The following is a 22,313-nucleotide window of genomic DNA, read 5'->3' as shown; positions in this document are numbered from 1 at the left end:
TTATGTTTATTCTTAAAAATCCAGGTTCAATATTAAAAGGAAAAGACAATCTGTAAGTACTTTATGTCTACCCTCCGATAGATATACTGTAGTATGTATAAATATTTTATAATTCATGATCCTAACATCCATTTGTCTGCCAGGCAAACTTACAAAGAGGTTAAATGTCAGGAGTGTGTTACAGCTCTTTCTGAGACAGCTCTACAGCTGTGTGCATCTGGAACAAGTCTGAGCAAATGAGCATATGAATAAAATATGCTTCGGCTGCAGTGCCTGCGTGCATGCGCACTCACCTTGTATGGAGATAAGAACCTGCAGAAGGCTAGACTTGCTGGTCCATCTTTCAGTGCCCTGTGGATCACATCACCATACAAATGGGTAAATGGTGCATTTATATAGCACTTTTATCCGAAGCGCTTTACATAGATTGTGCATTACATTCACCCATATTCATACACCGATGGCGGAGGAAACCATGCAAGGCAACAACCTGCTCATCGGGAGCAATTAGGGGTTCAGCTCAAGGACACTTCGACACCAACTCTGGGGGAGCCCCCCAGCCCGGGATCGAACTGGGAACCTTGCGGTTTCCAGTTCACTCTACCCCTGAGCCACTGCCGCCCCTGTGTGGTATGATGCAGATTTCCTCTGCATTTATTTATATATTATGTCATCGAAATACATAATTTTGCTGCCTTTTCTTCATTTGTGTAGGTCTATTACTTTATGTCTAACTGTCTTTGAATCTGAAGGGTATGTGTGAAAAACCAAACAGCATTTTAAGTCTGACCAGTGACATCTAACTTTCATAAATGTTCATGTTTCACAAGTAGAGGCTAATTCCAGAGCAAATGTGTTGAATACCAATGCATACAGCATCCTTCAAAAAAAAAATCGTACGCAATAAAATACTACACAGAATATTACACAAAATCTCAGTGTGTCATTTGTAATTATTTCAAGGGTCTGTGGTACTTTTCTAAGGCTTATTCTCTGGCCAGAAAATGGTGAGCAAACAGTTTTATTTCAAGGGCTTATGTACTTTCAAAACAAAAGTTGAAGGACCAATGGGCTCACCCAGACAATTAGTTCAACCCAGTGCTGGGTCAATCCACATCAAGGAGACTCAAGTGAAATTCAATACAATCCGCGCTGAAGGAAAAATACTTATCTACAATTTGGCCTATGCCTTTCACAGCAGCTACATGAGGAAGGCGGACACTAAAACGTTTGGCTGCTTTGCTGGTAAATCATGGTGAGAGAGATGAATGGATACAGAAAATGTTTTTTTCCCTTGACTTCAGATTGTACTGAATTTCATTTTAGGTTCATAAACAACCCGGATAAAAATGTTACACGTTAAGTTTTTTAAAACATTTTTTAAGAGGGGTCATCACCCAGAATTGGTTAAGAAGCAGTAATATTAGCAACCCGGGAACCCATTCTGTAAAGAAATAAAAAATGTGCGCATCCTCTTATTTTATGTTAAAGAGTAAATTGGGTTTGGCTCCTCCCCTCTTCATATAGTTGATAACTCCTTTATGGAAGTTGATGACTTGATTCACAGAAGCTCAGTATAATCAGTCGGAGCAGAACAATAATAATTGTTCTAAATAAAAATAATTACGTCCTGTGAATGTACTCAAAGCGGTGTACACAAAGCAAAACTACTCGAATTACCAGGACATGTTGACTTTTCACCGCGGTTATAAAGATTCCATGCCATACTCAAATTTGTGTGTGAATTAATCACATGGAAAAAGCACCGTAACGGAATAGCAGATTGTTTTTGTCTTTCTTTACTATCTCACAATAACTCTCTTCTAGGACACGGTTAAAGCTACTGAGACGAACAGTTCCACAACATCACTCAGAAGTGCACGATGCAACTTTTTTGTTTTGGATTTGTTCTAAAACTCTGCTCGAAAAAAAACACAAACTTAAAGCTCCCCCCAGCCAATATTACTTCCTGTTTTTCCCCATACTTTTCTCAGCAAACTGCATACAGGGGGTTGTGATTTGAAATGTCACCCCATAGCAACATTATGGCAACCAGGTGGCCTAGCAGGCCGATTCTCACATACTGTAGGCGTTGTAAAGATGGAGTGTGAAAGTGAGCACAGCAACAAAAAGCGCCCATGACAGTGTGGATAATGATATGTCACTTTTAGCCAAATACAGTTGCAGGAGGAGGGAAAAAAAGCACTTTGCACTCAAACTGTACCGATGAGTTAGGCTTTAAAGGACGACTTCACCCATTTTCAACCTGTCTTCATATAATTGGTCCTCACTAATGCTCATGTTAATATGGCACCATTTTTGTCTACTCGGTCTTTGTCTCAGAGGAGGGCTGTGGACAGTTCAGAAACCTGTCTACCAGTGACATCATCGATGGGGGATCAAAGTTAATAGAAACTACATGCTTTCTATTCCTGGAAAGTTAGCATGCTATAATGGAAGCCATTGTTCTAACGTTAATAAAAAAAAAAAAAAAAATGAAATATTGAAAAAATGATGATGTCACTGGTAGACGGGTTTCTGAAGTGTCCACAGCCCTCCTATGAGACACAGACCGAGTAGAAAGAAATGACAAGATTTTATCAGGAGCATTAGTGAGGATCTATAATATGAAGATAGGTTGAAAATGGTTGGAGTCGTCCTTTAAGTGAGTTGCGCAATGTGACCGGCAAAACCAAACTCACCTTGCCAATCCAGGTGCCCAGCAGACTGACGCAGACCTTGCCATTGTCGTAGAGGTTGGGGTTGAGGCGACCGCTGCACTGGGACAGGTAGCGGAAAAGAGGCGGTACAGCAGGGTAGATGTTGGGTAGCTGGATGTCAAACAGGAACAAGCCGTCCTCGTACGGTGTGCGGGTTGGACCTTTGATCAGAGCAGCGAATATATCCTGTACAGAGAAGAGAATTCAATTATTTTTAAACAGGAGTATAGTCTTTTACTATGATATTGTTAGATGTATAAGATCAAGGTTAATGTAGGAGAATGTTTTATTTAATCAAATTCACAACAAAAGAATTAAGGATGCAACCCCTGGTTTCGAAGGGAGGAAAGAGGCTTTGTGTTTGTCTTTAGTATAGTACAATACTCTACTACTAATTGTGATACTTTTCATTTGTTAATGGCCATCATACCATGCGATCTTCAAAGGTTTTGACCATGATGCCGTCAGGCAGAGAGGTAGCCAACAGAGCCATCTCTTTCCTCACTGTACTGAAGAACTTCTTAGGCTCCGCTGGCTGGAACTCCATCTTCTTAAATGTGTGCGTGTCTGGGGAAAAACGATAGAAGAGGAGATCATGTTTATGGAACAGCAATAGAAAGATATGGTGATTTACGTGTACGTACGTGTGTGTATGTTAAAGCCTGATTTATGCTTTGCTATGGTTCTGAAAATAAGTGTCGGTTGACAATACGTTAGTGAGGACACTCGTCAAAGTTGACATTTATTAGCGGTTTATGCAATGCAATACATTCATGTCTAGTGGTATGGTTCAGTTCAGAAGCCACATCGCACGACAGTTTAGTCGCTGAACCATAAATCAGGCTTAAGGGCTGGAAGACAGTTGGAGAGATACAGTTATGGAACAGAAATAAAAGGGCAGATGTGCCGATTCATAAGATATGAGGAAACATATATTGGGAGCTACTTTCTTTTTAAAAATATCTTCAAACAGAACAGAAATCTGTTCTCTTCAGAGACAGACGAAATATTCTCAAGCCATCACAGGATCACTTTAAACGGAGACAAATTGGCAGACAGAATCTCTAATTACAAATAAATGAATGAAAGCAGACACAGATGAGATTTCTGTTGAAGCAGCAATGGCAGATTGATGTCATTGTTGTGACATGCCAACCACTTCTGTGGCCAGTCAGCATAACCAAGTCTTTCCGTTTCACTCTGCAGGAGGCTGACGTAGATCAGATTGAGTTGTGTCAATTTGGTCGAGTACACAGCAGTGACCATCGGTTGATGATGCAAGGAGTTAAATAAAAAGAGGGGATGAAAGTGTATGAAGGAACATGATAGGCAAGTAAAGATAGAAGGAAGAGAAGTGAAGGAAGAAGGGAGAGGAAGGAGATGACAAACAGGGGGGCGGGTATCTGTTGTCTCACCTGGCGAGTACTCCAGCACAGAGAACACCTCTCCCTTTGCACTGGTGAAAGTGACTCCAGGTTTGCCCCCACTCTGCTGGCACAGTACTGGTGTTTCACTGGGCCACTCAGGACCACCAACTGGTGTCTGGGGTTCCGGCTGGGGGTGATCCTCCCCAGCTCTCTCTACCTAAAGAGTTGACATGACAGATAGTGAGAACATTATACTGTAATTGATCAACAAATTACCTTTCGGTAGTGTTCGATATCTAAGCTTTAAGGCGTAGTGAAGAGAGGAGATATCAAATATGTCATTTATGCTTACTTCCTATGGCAGATTATATATATAGTTTCAGATAATCTTATGTTCCATTTTCTTTTTAACTCAGAAATAATTGAAACAATCTTTTAACAACAGCAAATCAGGTAACAAAAATATTTACTACTTTACTACTAAACACTAAAACAGCATGTACGATAATGTAAATATTGCGATATGACCGAATGCTCACAGTAACTGCCATGTATGCTGCTAGTGCTGTAAAGGTGTGATCCGACATCCCTGTCAACATTTCTCTACAGACCCTTTTCACAGCTGACATTTTGACGTGTCATAGAGTCATCACAGCTTAAGGAAATACAAGTATCATTACCTTTAGCTGTGTTTATGTCTGCTGTGAAAAGGGTCCATAGCAGGAGAGTATGGAGAGCATTACCAACCGTTAGATAAGGATAAAATAATGTATTCTAACAATAATTCCGCATTGAGACCTGATTTTATGATTTTCTCCAACTAAACATGACAGAAGTTCAATGGTGGACAGACAGAGTCACTGGGGACAAAACTCTGTCTTCCTTCCCTTAAGCATCAGACCCACATTAGAAGAAGGTTTGTGATTTCCTTGAAGAAAATCACAAACCTCTGCTCCAGCTGCTGCACTACTGCCTGGACTTCCCACCACAGCCTCCATCTTCTCCTCCTCTACGATGGCCACGTTGTCCAGCGTCTTTCTCAGGTTCTCCTGGAGCTTCTTCATGTCGTCCAGGAAGCGCTTCTCCTTGGTGGGTTTCTCTGGCACGGTGGGCGTCACCGAGCTCGCCACGTTGGCGGCGGCTGCGGGTTCGACGGAGGTGGGGGAGGTGGGTGAACCACCAGTCCACAGTTGTTCCACCGTCATGTTCTTCAGACTCTCCAGGATTTTCAGCGCCTCCTTCAGTTCCCTGATGCCACGTGCCATGCCCTCCTTACCGGGCTTCTCCGTCCCGTCGGAAGGCCCTGCCGGGGTGTTCACGGGGCAACTGCAAACCGCGCCTCCTTCGCCTTCTTCTCCCGAGGTGGTGCCCCCCGCTTTGCTGCCCTCCTCTGGTGGGATGATGTAAGGCGTGGTGCCCGTGGGTGTGGGGGCAGGGGTTGCCGTAGCGGAGACGTCGGATTTGTTGAGACGACTGTCGTCTTCCGTGGTGAGACTCTCCCAGCTATCACTTTCGTCCTCCCACTCCTCGGTAGACAGACCACTGCTAGTCTCCTCCACTGAGTCATAGTCCGTCTCCTCGATCTCTGACTCCACGTTGTATAGGTGCTGTGTGCATGGACAGGGGAAGACGGCAAGATTCTCTTACAAAAACTCATGAAAAGGTTCTTTTGTCAGTTTCACTTCTCATGTCTTAATTAATAGACCATGGGTCTCAGAGTGTTTTAATACATTTTGTAGTCTGCTGCAGGGCAGTATTCCAACCCTTCACAAAAAGTAGTGATTTTAAAGTATATTTAGAATGGCAGTTCAATTGTTCCTGGGCAGGAAATCTGAGCATTGTTATGTAATTAAATGGATTAATTAAATACATGGAAGTTTCAGGGTAGACATCTTGATTAACCAGTGAAACCGTGACATTTCAATGTCACGAGTTTTAAGACGACCCATACAGGGAGGTGGGATCTTGCGTGACCAGCTCATACGTAAACATGCTTTTACACATAGAAAGAAAGAAAGCAATATTGATCAAGTTTTTACTAAGGGTGGGTGTCTGATACAATATTGATTTTATCATGTTATGGCGATAAACAGGAACAGAACTTGTATTAACACATTCAAATTAGAATTAAAGGTTGTGGGTTAATGTTATGGCTAGTCAATGGTAAGTGTTATATGTTATAAAAGCAATAGAATAGACTCAAGGCTGTGACATGATATGAATAAATGCAAGTGAAGTTCAATTTGAAATCGATCACATGGTTACCTGTGGTAGGACAATGGTCATGGAGTTGTCAGCCCACACTACCTCCACTTTGCTGCTCACGTCCACCCTGGACACCTGGCCTACTGATGTCTGGCAAAAACAAAACCAAACAATACTTTTAATGTTTTCAAGTCTACAATAATTATTATCTTTATTCATATAGCACTCATCAAAAACAAACAAGAAATCAATTGAAATAAAGAAATCAAATCAGCAAACAATTAAAATATCATCAAAACCAGGCTTGGCGTGTATAAAATGTAATGTGTGGCATGAAACCAAAACAATTAAAATCAATAGTTTCAATAAAAGTAGGCTTTTAAGAAGCAATTTATAAGATACCGATTTATCCTGCGCTTCTCAGGTAGGTCATTCCAGAGCCGAGGGGCCCGAAAGCAAAGGCATGTTCACCCTCGTCTTCAACCTCAACTCAGAACAGCAAGCAGATCCGCCTAAGGACCTCAGGCCGCACACAGGTGTGCAATGGGTTAATATATCTAAAATATAATTAGGCCATGAAGTGCCTTAAAAGTAATCTTAGAAGAACCATTCCTAAAAACAGACTGGCAATTAGTATAGTGAAGTTGAAACAGGAGTAATATGTTCTTCTTTCCTGGTTCCTGGTTAAAGTCTCTTTGAAAGAGGAAATCTGTTGTAAATGGGTTTCATGAGATGAAATATAACTGTACAATTAACCTGGAAGAGCCAGAAACAAGTTGAAACAAATCCATCAAATAGGGGCACAGTTAATAAAAACAATCAAGCAATCGCGTATTATATTTCTAATAATGTTAAACAACTTCTGGCAATGGATACTAATATGGTAACATTTTTAGACGGGTGACGTAGTCGTCCCGTCTCTCTAAACAGCTTTGAGGCATTTGGCCTTAGCCCCGCCCCCCTATAAAACATTTGGGGAGTGCACGCCCACAATTCAGAGAGAACTGCATTTCAAGGCTAATCTGCCATGAGCGCGAGGCTGCGCTGGCCTGCGCTGTTGCCCTATCTCTGCAGTCTGCAGTCAGCGAAATTAATACATTTTACATGCACTGCTAGGTTGGATTGGATATGCTACTTGTCTTAGTTGGATTAAACCCAAACAAGTGGCTCAATATTAGCCACATATTCTTGCTAGTCAAAACCTCTCCCTCCGCTGTATAGCTCCGACAGCGGAGGGAGAGGTTCCGTAGGGGCTATGTCGTGCGCAGTAAAAAGCAGATCTACAAGCTCACAACGTGTCATGAATAGGACGCGTTGTGAGCTTGTAGATCTGCTTTTTACGGCATGCAACACCAAGTATGTTCTGCTCCGTTCCCCCTCTCATTAATTTATGACTTAAGTAGCACGGATTTACCACTGTGAAGCAGAGATGGGGACTCGATTTGGGGACTCAGGACTTTTTTTTGACAAATAAATTAATGAAATGCCCCAAAAACTTCCACTCCCCTGTCCCCTCCCGCAAAGAAACCTCCGCTCCAGTGTGCGCTGCGCGGAGCTGGCTCCCAACCGGCTTCAGTCAAGCTGCTTCGTGCTGCTCATTAACCTAAACATGGAGAGGCGAGCACAACAGCTGCTGTGTGTGTGGCCGCCGCGGCCTTTCATCATAAAGTTTAAATATAAAAACTTCGAAATTAAACAAATATGTTTAGCTCAGAATCAGCTATATAACCTCAGTTATCTTGGCATATGCTTACATTTTTTATAAGATGGTCGGATCATCTGTGACAGCACGTTTAGGAAACATCGGGTTTTCATTTTGCGCCGCTGTCTCGTTAAACCCAGCTGGGTGAATATTCAACACTTCACCACGGTAAAGGCTACGCTCATGTAATGTTCACTGCATTAAAAGCTGTGGTTCTCAAACCTTTTCAGGCCGTGACCCCTCAAAAGAATCATATTTGAACTGGGGATCCATTTAGTTTGACTCTGTTCCACAGATAAATATTGTGAAAATAGCAGATCTACAAGCTCGCGAGGCATTATGAACTCCGTTGTGGTCCCGACCCACAGGTTGAGAACCTGACTACAAGCAAGTTACATGTCTATGTTGTCGACCACGTAATGTAATATTACAGACCTCACAGGCTTATTTGGTTTCCAAAATGCGTAGTGTCATACTCCGTCGCGCCACATTGTTTATGTGCCCAAAAGATCAGATCTGTAAGCTGTCGACACGCCATGACGCAGCGCGTTGATAGCTTGTATGTCTGTTATTTTGGGTAGGTAGGCGACGGCACATTACGCGCGGTAGCAATGTATCTGGGTTTGAAGAGGCTATGATTGATGTAAACTTACTGTAAGTTACAGTAGCCTACTAGATTATAGCTGGCAGTTGTCACACTAGTGTAGCTCTGTTCGGGATTATTGCACAAAGGTGGATGATGAAAAAGTTGCACTTTGCGAACGGGGACAATAGCCTACTTGGACATAACTGCGTCACTTCAGAGGAAAGTAATTGGAGCTACTTCAGAGATGTTTACACACCCCTGGAATCCATTAGAATGGTGGAAATGGAACGTTAACGATAACAGCCAACATGAGTACATATCTTTCCTGAAACTGGCCGATGTATAGCCATATGCATTGCTACTGTATGTGACTGTGTACCACCGCCCGGCCGGGTCGGTCGAGGGAGGTCCGTGTTGTAGGAGCGTTGTTGTTACGCTCAAGAGACATCACAGCATGTGATAGATGTAGGCTATACCCAAACACTTTGACATGCCAATCTTCCTTAATAAAACATATGTAGACTAACTAGCAGGCTGGTCGGCTGTGTGTGAGCCTGTGCCTTCCGCAGTTGAGCTGTGCTATAAGACGCAAAGGAGCCTAAATGAATGTATCCTACTACTATTTTGATAAACATTCATTCTGTGCATTTCTCACTTCGGGTTGGGTTTGTGGACCATCATAACTGTATTTCAGCCTTAGGCTACATTGTATAAATGAATAAATAAATTAAGAAATTAAGAAGAAAGAAGAAAAAAAAGTAGTAAAACTTCTCTCCCACACTCTTCTCCACTGCCCATGTCCCGCCTCCCCGCGTTGTGACTGTCATGTAAGCATGTAGGAGCTCGGCTAATCAGAGGCAGTAACGTAGGACGCGCAGCTTGTCAGTCACAACCCCCCCAGTTCGCCCTGGAATGTCACCAGTAAAGCTTACCCGCTTGCTTCACATGTTAACTAGGTGTCCGGAGTATTTGTGCAATATATTAGTCCATATTTTTCAATTAAGAAGTGTTTAAATCCCATCTGTGACCGATTCTGTCGGAAGTTCCCAATGGGCAGTACTGACGGGGCGCATCCGGTAATAGCCGGAATTACACTCAATGTAAACAGGAATTAAACGAGGGGGGGAAATGGCGTAAGTCCACAGACGGGATTAAAACACTTCTTTATTGAAAAATATGGACTAATACATTGCACAAATACTCCGGACACCTAGTTAACATTTGGGGCAAGCGGGTAAGCACCTTATATTTTGCATTCGTACATGTTTGGAGAAAAAACACACACACACACACATAGAGTATATAGGTGTGCCCTGGGATCTTTTGGCTATGCCAGGTGTGCCTTGGCACCAAAAAGGTTGAGAAACACAAGAATCAATATATCAACCAATAACTGTTATTGGTTGATATATTGATTCTTGTACCACACCTCCTCAAGTCCATCTGTGCTTATTACCAAGATGTTTTACTGTACCAATTCTTAATAGTTAAATATTGCAATAGAATGAATCCCAATCAATATTATTTAACAAGCCTATTTGACATTTCACCTCATTCTCACAGTCGTTGGTCTGTCCGTTCTGTCCGTTCTGTCCGTTCTCAGAGTTCCATATTCTGATGACTATGTCGGTGGTACGGAAGTGGAAGTCTGGGTGGTCCGCGATGTCGTAAACACTCACGTCCTCCTCCTCGCCTATGACCTGGGATTAAAAATGGACAAAGTGTTTAAAACACCTGCTCATCAAGACCATGAATTTAACATTAGTCAATTCTGCCTTTAGGATAGATTAGCCAAAACTCTTTTACGTAGTGTGATGACTGATGCATTTATCAGTAGAACATCCATAACCTTGAACAACATACAATAGCCAGGTATCGAAGCACAACGACAATGTTTCCCCTAATGGCAAATAAGAGCCATGTTGCTATGGTAACCATCATTTTTGCTTGCACTCACTAACCTCCCTGACATGCGCGTACGTACAGCCATACAAGCTCCCGCACTGTCTCTTCCTTTGTGTCTCTCTCACACATTAACCCATTAAAACCGGGAAAGCGTCGGTGTCATTTTAGATTTTAGCTATATAAATTTAGCACATTGCTTGGCGTTAGCTATTAAAAAATAGAAGATATACAAGCTCACAGTGCAGCACGATGTGAATATTTTTACAAATCTTTGAATATATTTTTAAAGCAAAGATTTTAACTCAAATCTTTGCTTCTGGGGGTCCCTGGAACAAAATATTTTAAGATGGGGGGTCCACGGCCAAATACATATCATTTATCACCTTGACATGAAAAACTTCGAGCACCTTCGATAACAAGTTTTTCAGAAAACTTAAACAACTCTGTCTCAGGGTGGACACACACACTGTCCTTTCATGTTGACTGACCTCCACGTCGTCACTGGAGGAGTTAAGTTTGATCCACTTCACAGCGCACGTCCTGCCCTTGTGATCACCAGACTGGATCACACCATACACTGCCGGGTCTTGGGAGGCTTGCGCTGGAAGGACATGCACACACAATTTACAATTATAATGAATGTAGGCATTTAGCAGACACTCTTCTCCAAAGCACAATGGTGGACAAAGCGACATGAAACCTAGTCAACCAATAGAGGTTGAGCAATTGGAGTGTAAGAAAACGGCAGGTAGACATCAAATTAGCATATATTGAAATAATGTCTAAACAACAAACTAGGCATCTACTGTATCTAAAGGACATACAGTACATAGAACCTATGCACATGTGAACACATACATAAGATCTGCAGGTCAACAGACAACAGGCGCACGTGCAAGCAAACACACACACACACACACAGCTTGTGACAGTTTGTGACAAGCTATCACAACTTGAAAATAAATCCCCACATTTCCTGTCCATTTCACACATGCATAAACTTGGTATATTTTCAGGATATGGCCTAGATACTGTAGGCAGTAGGTGGCTGAAGATAGGTGGCCTAGATAAACCATCTCTTCACAATCCTCAGGGACTGGCATGGGATACATGATATGTCCTCCACAACACAAACAGTTACTGTACACTGAAACAATCCATGAACCAAGAGTCTAAATCAGGGATGGGCAACTGGCGGCCCGCACCGTCACTCAATGCGGCCCCAGGCCAAAATCTAAAAAAAATAAAAACAAAGTAATCTAAACATATCCGAAATGGTGAACTATTGCCTTCAGCTGTTCCAAACATGCAACTTTCCATGAACCATTTTAATTACAACAGTCCACCAGTAGAGCGCGCTCTTGTTTATTTTAATAGAAGCCTTATTAATTATAATTCTAGTGTTCATTTTTGTATATTTTTAAGCCAAGGTTACAGCAATACTCAGGAATGTGAAGTTTTGTTTAGCAGTACAGCTGTAGTAAGTTGATAGAAGCATTACTAAATGCTAAATAAAAACAAAGTTACAACGAATAATAATTGTTAATATCACTTATTTATCACATATGTGACTATTATGGGCTTTTTGAGTAATGGGGTACTACTGGCGAGAGTGCCGATAAACAATGCGGCCCCCCAGAGTGAGTGTGGAAATTTAGTGGCCCTCACCATCTACAAAGTTGGACACCCCTAGTCTAAATGAACACACAATACAATTAATTTATATCTATTAATACAATCGCTAGTGGTTCGACTTCCTGTGGCTCTGCAAAGGGGCAGAGTTTGGGTGTTATTGTTTACGTCTTATTCTTTGTGTTATTCTTTGTCTCTGCTATGTTGTTCAGTATACATTTGCATTTGTTCTTTGGGCCATATGTTGTCTCAGTAGCGAACCACTCTATCCTCCTTCTTCATGTAGTTTCCGCCACCCTGGATGCTTACGCTGCCTCCCACTAGCCTGCCACTCAGCTTGAATTTTCATTTCGTTTCACTCCATTATTCAGTCTGAAAGCCCTCTCAGTGCAGCAGGTTTTTGAGATGGAGGCGTGGCCAAAGTGGCTCTCTTTGGCGATTGGTTCATAATGGATTATCCTGATCAGGCCGGGCCGCCGGTTAGATTTTCAACTGAGAAAACTCCGCCTTTCTACATAGTCACCAGACCCTGAATGCAAGGCTAGCGATTCAGGGGCTGGAGCCAGGCTAGCCTCCCACAGGTCGGGAGTATAACGCAGTTTGTATTACAGATGGGCCCGAACCTCTCGTTAATTTACAATCTAATTAGACATTACTTAATATGATACTACAATATGATGCACTGAAATAAACACATTTATCTATAATCAATAAGAAAAGTAAAACTTATGTTATTTATCCACTTTCAACCTGGCATCCCTATTTTTGGCATGTCATTATAAACGGAAATGTTCAGATCATAATTTCTTTTTAATAGCCAAACTACAAGCTCACAACGCAAAAATGAATGAAAATATTCCCCCCAACAATGTGAAATTTTGATCTTAATTTGATTTTAATCTTACGCCGCTTGTCAACGACAAAGTCCCCAGGACAGAACTCATGACTGTCAAGGTGCTGGATGGGGATGAGGGTGTTGGATCGGATTCCCTTCTCCACCCGACCATCCTTCCACATTACGTCTGCTGACGTCTTAGTGGACACCACCTCCACTGCCACCCTGAAGGAACACAACATGCACACACTCATTAGATAATGAAAATTATTATCAAGTCATTATATCTTATTTGAAATATGATGATTTGGGGAACATTATTATTCTGTTGTGTTTTGCAATCTTCTCAACTAGAGTGGGCAGTTCCCACCAATTACATGACATAGACTGCAACTATGTGGGCCTGTTTATGTGCAAGCAACACTATCTTCAGAGTAAATAATCAGGTGATTATAGTGTTTACATGGTTGATAGTAACATGATTTCCCCCTTAGTTTAGATTCAATTCAGAGACCAAGCCAATATCAATTGAATAAATATATTTGATCAGATTTGAGCCAAATAAAATGATGCATGTATCACCTATACAAACTAGGAAGATTATTATATTATTTTTGATCGGTTACATTTCTTGGAAACGCTGAAATACATTACAGTTGGAAGGAGCGGTGAGCTCATACAGTATGAAGGTCTGACCATTTACACAGACAAAGAAGAGGATGGATAAACAATGGATGGGGGTGGAGTGTCTGCAATCCAGACAGAAAGCAAAGGACAAAGAGATGGATGGATGAGAGGGGGGGGGGGGTGTACTGGCTGTGCATGTACACAAGTGAGAGAGCAAGGATCAAAAATTTAAGATAGAGGCGGATTGAGAGAGAGACGGTGTGTGTGTGGCCAAAGGTTGAGGATTTGACTATTAGGAGGTCAGCACTAAAAGGCCGTCTGTGTGGAGATCACCAGGTTCAGAATGCAGTAAAATATCAACGCCTTACAGACCGTCCTTTTATACGCCAAGGACAAAGTGAAAGAAGGAGTGAGAGAAAGCAAAAGATAGAGAAAGAAAGAAAATAATAGAAAAGGACAAGTCAGACACAAATAGACCATTCCACAAACCTATCTCCAGGCTTGAACTCGCGGGAGAATTTAGTCCTCTTCTTCTTGTGCTTTCTCTTCAGGTTGCGGATGGATAATGGGATGCTCTTCTTACGGTTAGTTCCCAGACCGCCACTCTGAGAGGAGGCCGTGGAGCTGGCCGAGGAGGTCAAGGAGCTAAGGGTGGGGTTAGTTGCACAGTTACAGCATATAACAATTCATAAAAATAGATATTTACCTCCTCCAACAGAGTTATGTTTTCACCCCTTGTTTGTTCGTCTGTTGGAGAAATAACTTGAGAATGGACGGCCAAATTGTCATAACTTTTGAGTTAAGGTCAAGGTCACAGTCAAGGTAAAGTAAAAATGTCATAATCAGTCATATCTCTACAACCAAGATAATTGAATAAACAAGTTTAGATATTTGTAGATACCTTGTGCAAAATTGAATAAACAAGTTTAGATATTTGTAGATTCCTTGTGCAAAATTTGATCAAGTGATGTAATCCTTCCTGACACACTGTGCCATCAAATTATGTCATCACGTACAAATTCAGCCTGTGATCGAAATAACTCAAGAACGAATGATCGATAGGCTGCCCTGAAGAGATGTGGAATGAAAAGGCCAAAGGTTAAGGTCAAAATGAAGAACAGATACGTGGATTTTGATGGGAGGGTCACAATCGGGGCAAAATTACTTGGCCATACCCACTGCCACAGGCCCCCTTTACTGATCGGGATGAAAAGTTTATCCATTCTTCCCTGGCCAAGGTTTTGTCCAAATCCCTTCACAACTGCTAGAAATAGTCTTCCAGCAGACAAAAAAAAGAGGCAAAAACATCAGCTCCTTGGCGGATGACATAATGACAACAGAAAATCCTATAAAACTTCAAACAGACCTTGTGTCGTCTGTGTCCTCTGCAGCTTCGTCATCGGCATCCTGCTCCCCGGACTCGGTCCAGCCATCAGCAGGGTTTTGAGAGTCTGTGGGGTTGTGAACGATGGATTCCATTGGACCGTTGTTGTTGTTGGGATAGGAGGACTCTGTCTGGACTGATTTGTGAGCCGCTGGAGGTGGGGGTACAAGTGGAAAGAGAGAGAGGAACAGGGTGTGCGTTAGGCTTAAAACAGTAGAGATTATTACCAGGAAGAGTGACTGGATTCCCTTTAGAACAGGTTAGTGTGGGAATGGGATAGTCAAATAATTTTTAAATAATTGTTAAAATGTGATCCTTTTTTAGCTTTTCCCTCAAAATATACTATATAAAGTGTTTCACATCAAAGCAGACAACTTAACTCATTGACTGCCAGAGTTAAAACCTCGTTCATAGCAGCCCTTGCCAGCGATTTTCGTGTTTTTTTGTTTCGTTATTTTGTTATTTAATTCACATCTAGAAAGTCTGGCTTGACACTTGAATCGTTTTGATCGTTCCACCACTAGAGTGCAGCACATACCAAGCTTGATCGCCTCTCGATCACACTCGCCCCCTCCCAGACCCACTCACACAGTGAAACACATGAACCGGAAGTGAAATGTCTCAGATTCTGTTATCGGCGAAAATTACTTTGTGATACACAACGGGGATGACTGTTCGTCACCCAGACCATAGATTATAGGAGGGGAGGTCTCCGATCGTTTTTCATAGCGTGTGAAAAACCATTTGTTTCCCTATTATGGTCGAAAATGACTGGGGGGAAAAATGTAAAACCGAAAACGGAACCCAAGTCATGGAACCGGATGCAGTGGTGGTTGAAGTAAGTGGAACCCGAAACTTAGCCTGATTCATAACAGAATAGCGTGATCAGAGCATAAAGATCAATAAAGACCATAGATCGCATTAACGCGATCCTGGCGGCCAAGCGCGCTATTTATTAGATCGCGTTAATGCGATAATGGCGGCCAATGAGTTAAGGCAAACAGGAACTGCTGAATGGAATGTTAAGCCTGGCCAAAGATAGCTAATCTACAAGCTCACAAAGCCTTGCAACCCATTGTGAACTTGTAGATCTGCTATTTTTGGCACGTGACAGTCATGCCACAGGGTATAAATTAAGCATTTATTTTGCTCAGACCTTTATAGTCTTCCATGAGGAAATAATAATAAATGAAGATTAACTTTCTCTCTCAGTCTCAATGTTTAAGCTTTTTCTTTTTACCTTGGGAGATACAAATTAATTCCTTATTTTGCTCAGGTATTAAAAGTTGTTCAAGTGTAAATGCTGCTGCACTTCAGCATAATTTCCAATTACTCACTTCCCACTGCACAGAGCTTGGCCTCATTTATCACTGGAACTTTAATAATTCTATGAGTAAGACTTCTTTTCACAGAGATATCAGGTTCTCAGCTACTAGTGCCACCCTTAGGCCAAAATGTCTAATTGTCTTCGGTTTAAAAAGGCAATGTGTAGGTTCTTAATCATGGCACGTCTTAACACATTCACTGCCATTGACGAGATCTGTCAATTAAAAAATAATTATATATATATATATATATATATATATATATATATATATATATATATATATATATATATATATATATATAGAACCAGCAGATAACACGATCCCAAGATTTACTGCTCCATTCACTTCCTGGTTAAAGTATTTGGGAAATATTCTGTATCTCAGCTCCTGTGTTTTACTATGTATTTTTGGTGAAACATGCCATTTTCAACTGGGTATAACAAGCGAACTTGAGGTCAATTTTTTTTTCTTTCACGGAAGCACAGTGAAACTCTCTGTGATTAGCAACCATCAGGGGATCGATTATACTGGAGATAAATATTCTGCGGTTCTTGAAATATTAGTCAGAATGCTTAAAAATGCTGGCAGAAGCTACAGCCTGTTTAGTCAATACCCCTGACAGTGAATGTGTTAATTATGGTACCATTTAATTTCTCTTCAACTGACCAACATTGCCATCCTTAACTGATTCACTGCCAATCACGTAGATCTACGCGAACCTATTTAAAGCCGCCACATGCCAATCGCGTAGATCTACGTGAACTAAAAAAAAATAAACAAAATTTGGCTAAAAAAATATGAAAATACCTCTGGCAGTTAATGGGTTAGAGCCCCCAAAACCTTTGGTCTGGTTGGATGCAAGGAAGAGCATGACCGTTGCTAGCTGGCTTTTTAGATTCTTTAGCCTTTTATTTTATTTTGTCACATTCCCTTCCAACTCATGGTAAGGGATCTGATTGCTCTACTTGCTTGCTGTATCAGCACTAGCTAACTTTCTCTGAATAAAGGCCAAACACAGTGGTTAGGACATGTACATCCCAGAGGGGGCCTTGTCTAAAAATCTGTCCCAAAATGTTTATATGCAAGTTGCTGGCTGCAAATCACAGGACACCAAGAGCCCTAAGGCAAGGCAAGGCAAACAGAACCTTTCATACACCAGGGCAACTCTATGTGCTTTACAGAATAAAAACAAATGCAATCAAAGCGCAACAGTGCACATTAAAAAGTGATTTAAAAAAAGAAAAGTGAAATGATGATGTTAAGTGTGTGTGTGTGTGTGTGTGTACCCTCTGGTTTCTCTGCAGAGTGTTGGTTGGCACTTTGTGGGTCAGCAGTCTCAGTCTTTTTCCCTGAATCCTTCTTGAAAATTCTTTTCAACTGCAGGAGGAAACAGACGCACACAATCAAATAACTCTCAAAAAGACCAGCGTTTAAAATGGATAACAGTGTGTAATAGCAAGCGTCGTCCAAACAACTACCACCAATATTCCTCTAGCATTATAATCGTCGGTTTGCTTCTCCATGTGACACAGGTTGGAACAATAAATGCTTGCTGAAAACAAACTACACAATTTCAAACACATCCACTACCAAATGTACAGACACAATGACACAAACAAATCAAACATGCTTCACCACAAACATGCTCATTGCTTATATATTTGTGAACATACACACACCTTCCTGGCCACTGGGTCTTCAGGCAAGATGGGAGCACCTTCAGGTCCTTCGCAGGTGATGCGTGTGGCATCTCCCTTAGCGGGGAAGACATAGAGCGCCCTCTCTCCCAGCTGCCTCTGGGTGTGGTCATAGTACCCTAGTCGCCTCACCCTGAGGACAACATACACTTTAACGTTAGTTCGTGTTCAGCCATATTCGTTTAGGTTAGATGTGTCTCAAGCTCAATTAATAACTATTGTAAGAAAATGCTAGGATAAATTTAAGGAATAAAAACATTTAAGGTACAAAATAAAGCATTCATGTCAAAGTGTACCGGCATATATCTATGAATACAATGGCTACTAGCTATAATTTAATATATAATGTGAATGAATAGACAAATGGTTAAAAAAAGAAACTGTCCAACCTGAAGAGGTTTTCCTGTGTTATGGTGGAGGTAGGGGGATAGACACTGTCTGAACCTTTGGGGGAGTAGCTTTTGGTAATCCACGTCACCTTCAGCTCAACCACCTTGACCTGTTAAGAGGAGCACAGCATTCAGATGCCCACATGAACAAAGATGCAGAGTCATCTCGGAAGACGGAATGTCACGGCTATGGTTTTACTTGCTTCCTGACGGAAAAGTGAACTAATTTAGCGGTCAGTTTTACCTCTTCGACCACCACCCTGAACTTGCACTTCTTGCTGAGGACAGGTTTGACTCCTGACAGCCACAGTACATTGGAGAAGACTTTTGCGGGACCAATCAGGACCTGACCTGGGTAGAACCCATATGCTTCGTCGAAGAACAGACCCTGGGAAACAACACAAGAACCCATAATAAAAACATGTTAATAGGCTCAAAACGCGGTAATAGGATTTCTGTGGGCTAATGAGACCGGATCTATCATTCAGTGTGCATGACAATTACTACAGTAATATATATACGTTTTAGCATGTAAGGGAAGTTTTCTTTGTTACTAAAAACTAAACAAAAAACTATGGATTGTTCATATTCATGGGAATAACATTTAAACAATATTTCATGAAAACACGGTTGTTACAATCCATGCGTGTTAGACAACAGAGAATTAAATGTAAAAAAGCACCAATACATGACTGAACACGAACAGGATATGATGCTAGAGTGGATAAAGAATTCTGGAGTCCAAGAACTATAACAGAAGATAAACATTAAATCAATGTCCAGTAACTGAATTTTATGTTTTCACAAATGAATGCAATCTTCTTACACTACTGAATGTACCCAAAAAAATAGGAAAAAAAGGAAACCCTATTTCCTGCCTTAAAAGCCTGTATTGGGGTCAATTCAATTTCATCCCTTTGTGTCATAGTTCTTTAGCCTTTATGAAATTGAGCTGACCGTGGAACACAGCTCAGCTGTTTAGCAGGGAAGGGTGAGGTGATCTACGAGCTCCTGTGGCAGATATGACAGTAGAGAGCTTGTGGCTACGTACCGAGTCGCTGACATGAGGACAGACATCGTACAGCTTGGCACCGTCCTCCACACTCATGGAGCACCTGGAGGGAGGAGAGAGCGTTTGGTTGACATTTTCTGCTTTTGGCTCATGTGTGTCTTTGTGCAAGTACACACACACACACATACACACACACACACACACACACTACTGTATGCACACCGCAAGCCATACAGATCCATATACACCCACAGACCAAGCATCCTCGTGTGCTTGTTTTCTCGAAATACAATGACACCAACACAGCTGTTTGGCCATAAACACAGCTGTTTGGCCATAATCGTGCATGCCCCCCCCCCCCCCGGCCATACACCACATGCACATACACACACACTTATTACCTGGCTCCATTAGACAGCTTGAGGATGATGTGATTAGTCAGGTCGTATACTTTCCCCAGCCAGAAGTCAAAGGCTATATAGTCACCATACATAAAAGACTGAGGAACACAGCATAACAGTGGGATGAGTTCCAACACCAATACCACACTTAAATCAGAGTTTTGATTCACTGCACAACTCATCTTTTACGTTCACAATACTAAATGATTACATGTCTTTCGTTTTTATGTCTACTACAAATAGTTCTATTGATATTAGAGCATGGCCATTGTCCAGAACTCTCCTTGGGCCGAATTCTCCCCCCAAAAAAACTAAAAAAAGGTTTTAAGAAAAAGGTTTGTAAAGACCTACAGAGTTTGTTGAAATGGATAGCATGCCATACTGATTAATTCAATAGTGTAGATTAGAATTTTGCACAGATCTTCATAGTTTAGCATAACTTCACAGATATATCCATTCTTACCCAGATGTGCTGGAGGTCTTTGCTGTTGACTGGGTACAGAACACAGTTGGTCCCCACGAGTTTCACTGCACACTCTATATCGATGTTGGTCACAATACCACACTGGTTGTCCTGGAAATCAAGCAGACGGCACGAACGCAAGCTAAGTGATGTACTGTGTACTGCTCCTAATAGTTAGGAAGAGTCAAATGTAGAGGACAAATTTCACAACAGGAAACGTAACTTCTACCATCAAAGATCCCAAGTTACTTCTTCTGAGCACCAATGAGGGTTAGAGATGCGCGGGTCACGCTTTTAGCCGCGGTTGCCACGGATAACCACAGTTTGGGTGGATTTGGGTCAATCAAATATAATTATTAATCAATATTGGATAAACCGCAGATGAAATAATGCGGGAAATAAATTAATGGCCTATTACAGCTTTTAAATGCGGTCGGTTTCGGATCTGTAAATAAGATAATATAATTAATGCGGTTGGATGACGGATGGATAATGAATGTGTACTTGAGGATCTGCTCATCTCCAACGTCCTATGCAAACCTAGCATCAACTACTTTATTCTCTTCAGTTTTCTGTGGTTTCTGTGCTAATAATAGGGGCATGCCATCGCATCATGTGAATAACACACATTTTATTTTTACACTGCAACTCCAGTCTTCAGCAACTAACGCTCCTTTGATGCCTGTATGTGTCAGTCAGTAATGATATTCTAGTCATGCCTGACGCAATTAAACTAACTGAAAGAACAGAGTGATGAAACCGAGGCAAGACAGTGAGCATGTGACAGGGATAAAAGAGGGAGTGAGAGGAAAGAGACAATGAGGACTCCACTTACATTGGAATTCATTCGTCGGACGATGTCTCTAATGACTATGGATCGATCTTCGAGATTCAGCTGTAAAAAAGAAATTGACAAGGTTATAAAACGGTTGCAGAATGCAGATACAGACAACAGACCTCATTGTCAGGGGGGGGGGGGTCTTACTGGGTGGGTGATATTGGCTCTCAAAACCTTATCACATACTTGTGACTATTCATGGTTATCGTTTTTGTTTGCGATTAGATTCCATTTAGTCTATTATCTTCATATAATTGGCCCTCACTAATGCTCATGATAATATGGTACCATTTTATTGTACTTGGTCTGTGTATCAGAGGAGGGCTGTGGACAGTTCAGAAACCTGCCTACCAGTGACATAATCATTAGGCATGTTTTAAAAAATATGTATATATATTTAGATTGTTATTAGCGCAAGAACAATGGCTTCCATTATAGCATGCTAACTTTCCAGGAATAGAAAGCTTGCAGTTTCTATTAGTTTGGATTCCTCATCGATGATGTCACTGGTAGGCGGGTTTCTGACCTGTCCACAGCCCTCCTCTGAGACCCAGACGGGGTAGATAAAAATGGTACCATATTATAATTAGTGAGGACCAATGTATGAAGATAGGTTGAAAATGGGTGAAGTCATCCTTTAATTTGTTGAGATCAACAGGAGAAAGGGAATAAAGTCGTGCAGGGTAGGTCTACATTATTGCGCAATACTTATTAGTGCTCCTACTAATAATAATGTGCGATATACGTCATTTTTCCAGTACACAGTGCATGCGTGGACACGAATAAGACGACAGCCATTGCGCGCACACACACGCACACACAAATGCACAGTTCTCATTCACAGATAGAAACAAGTTTGTCCCCGTCGTCTTGAAATTATGTAGTTTCTGACCAGCGGTTGCTTGGGATGGGCACATTGTCAAATGAAATCAATATTGCTTTGAGGCAGGTGGTCGCGGACCACCCCGAATGCTTTGGGGACCACTTAAGAGGACCCCACTGCGCTAAGCTGTTTGTACTAATAAGACAGCGTAGCGCTCTCTCTCTCTCCCCCTCTCTCTCTCCCTCTCTCTCACACACACCCACACCCTTCATTCACAGAGAGAATGCGTTTTCACACGCGCAGATCCGTGCGCAAATTACGCAGGGATTGTCTTTCACACACACACACACTTATTGTGACTGTTGCAACTGGTAAGAGTTTGACACTGACATTTCTCAA

The 22,313-nt window shown here is 41.6% G+C and overlaps 1 protein-coding gene across 2 annotated transcripts in view; it reads right to left on the bottom strand.

The window, feature by feature from the left end:
• Positions 1–22,313, bottom strand: part of ube2o (ubiquitin-conjugating enzyme E2O) — a 49,322-nt gene that overhangs the window by 4,983 nt on the left and 22,026 nt on the right. The window contains exons 2-20 of one of the 2 annotated variants that reach the window (XM_080447714.1): positions 21,089–21,148; positions 20,254–20,364; positions 19,791–19,888; positions 19,429–19,492; positions 18,622–18,765; positions 18,378–18,487; positions 17,971–18,121; positions 17,578–17,668; positions 14,946–15,114; positions 14,069–14,224; positions 13,023–13,177; positions 10,974–11,086; positions 10,131–10,280; positions 6,353–6,442; positions 4,993–5,694; positions 4,136–4,304; positions 3,151–3,287; positions 2,703–2,906; positions 294–351 (exon numbers count right to left, since the gene is read on the bottom strand). In XM_080447714.1, coding sequence (XP_080303840.1) covers positions 294–351; positions 2,703–2,906; positions 3,151–3,287; positions 4,136–4,304; positions 4,993–5,694; positions 6,353–6,442; positions 10,131–10,280; positions 10,974–11,086; positions 13,023–13,177; positions 14,069–14,224; positions 14,946–15,114; positions 17,578–17,668; positions 17,971–18,121; positions 18,378–18,487; positions 18,622–18,765; positions 19,429–19,492; positions 19,791–19,888; positions 20,254–20,364; positions 21,089–21,148 — 2,932 coding nt within the window. The remainder of the gene's footprint in view (positions 1–293; positions 352–2,702; positions 2,907–3,150; positions 3,288–4,135; positions 4,305–4,992; positions 5,695–6,352; positions 6,443–10,130; positions 10,281–10,973; positions 11,087–13,022; positions 13,178–14,068; positions 14,225–14,945; positions 15,115–17,577; positions 17,669–17,970; positions 18,122–18,377; positions 18,488–18,621; positions 18,766–19,428; positions 19,493–19,790; positions 19,889–20,253; positions 20,365–21,088; positions 21,149–22,313) is intronic. The other variant, XM_080447715.1, reaches the window with a different exon arrangement.

The sequence above is a fragment of the Gymnoscopelus braueri genome (genome assembly GCF_963280865.1).
Source record: "Gymnoscopelus braueri genome assembly, chromosome: 2".
Lineage (NCBI taxonomy): Eukaryota > Metazoa > Chordata > Actinopteri > Myctophiformes > Myctophidae > Gymnoscopelus > Gymnoscopelus braueri.
This window is presented reverse-complemented; position numbering and strand designations above follow the sequence as displayed.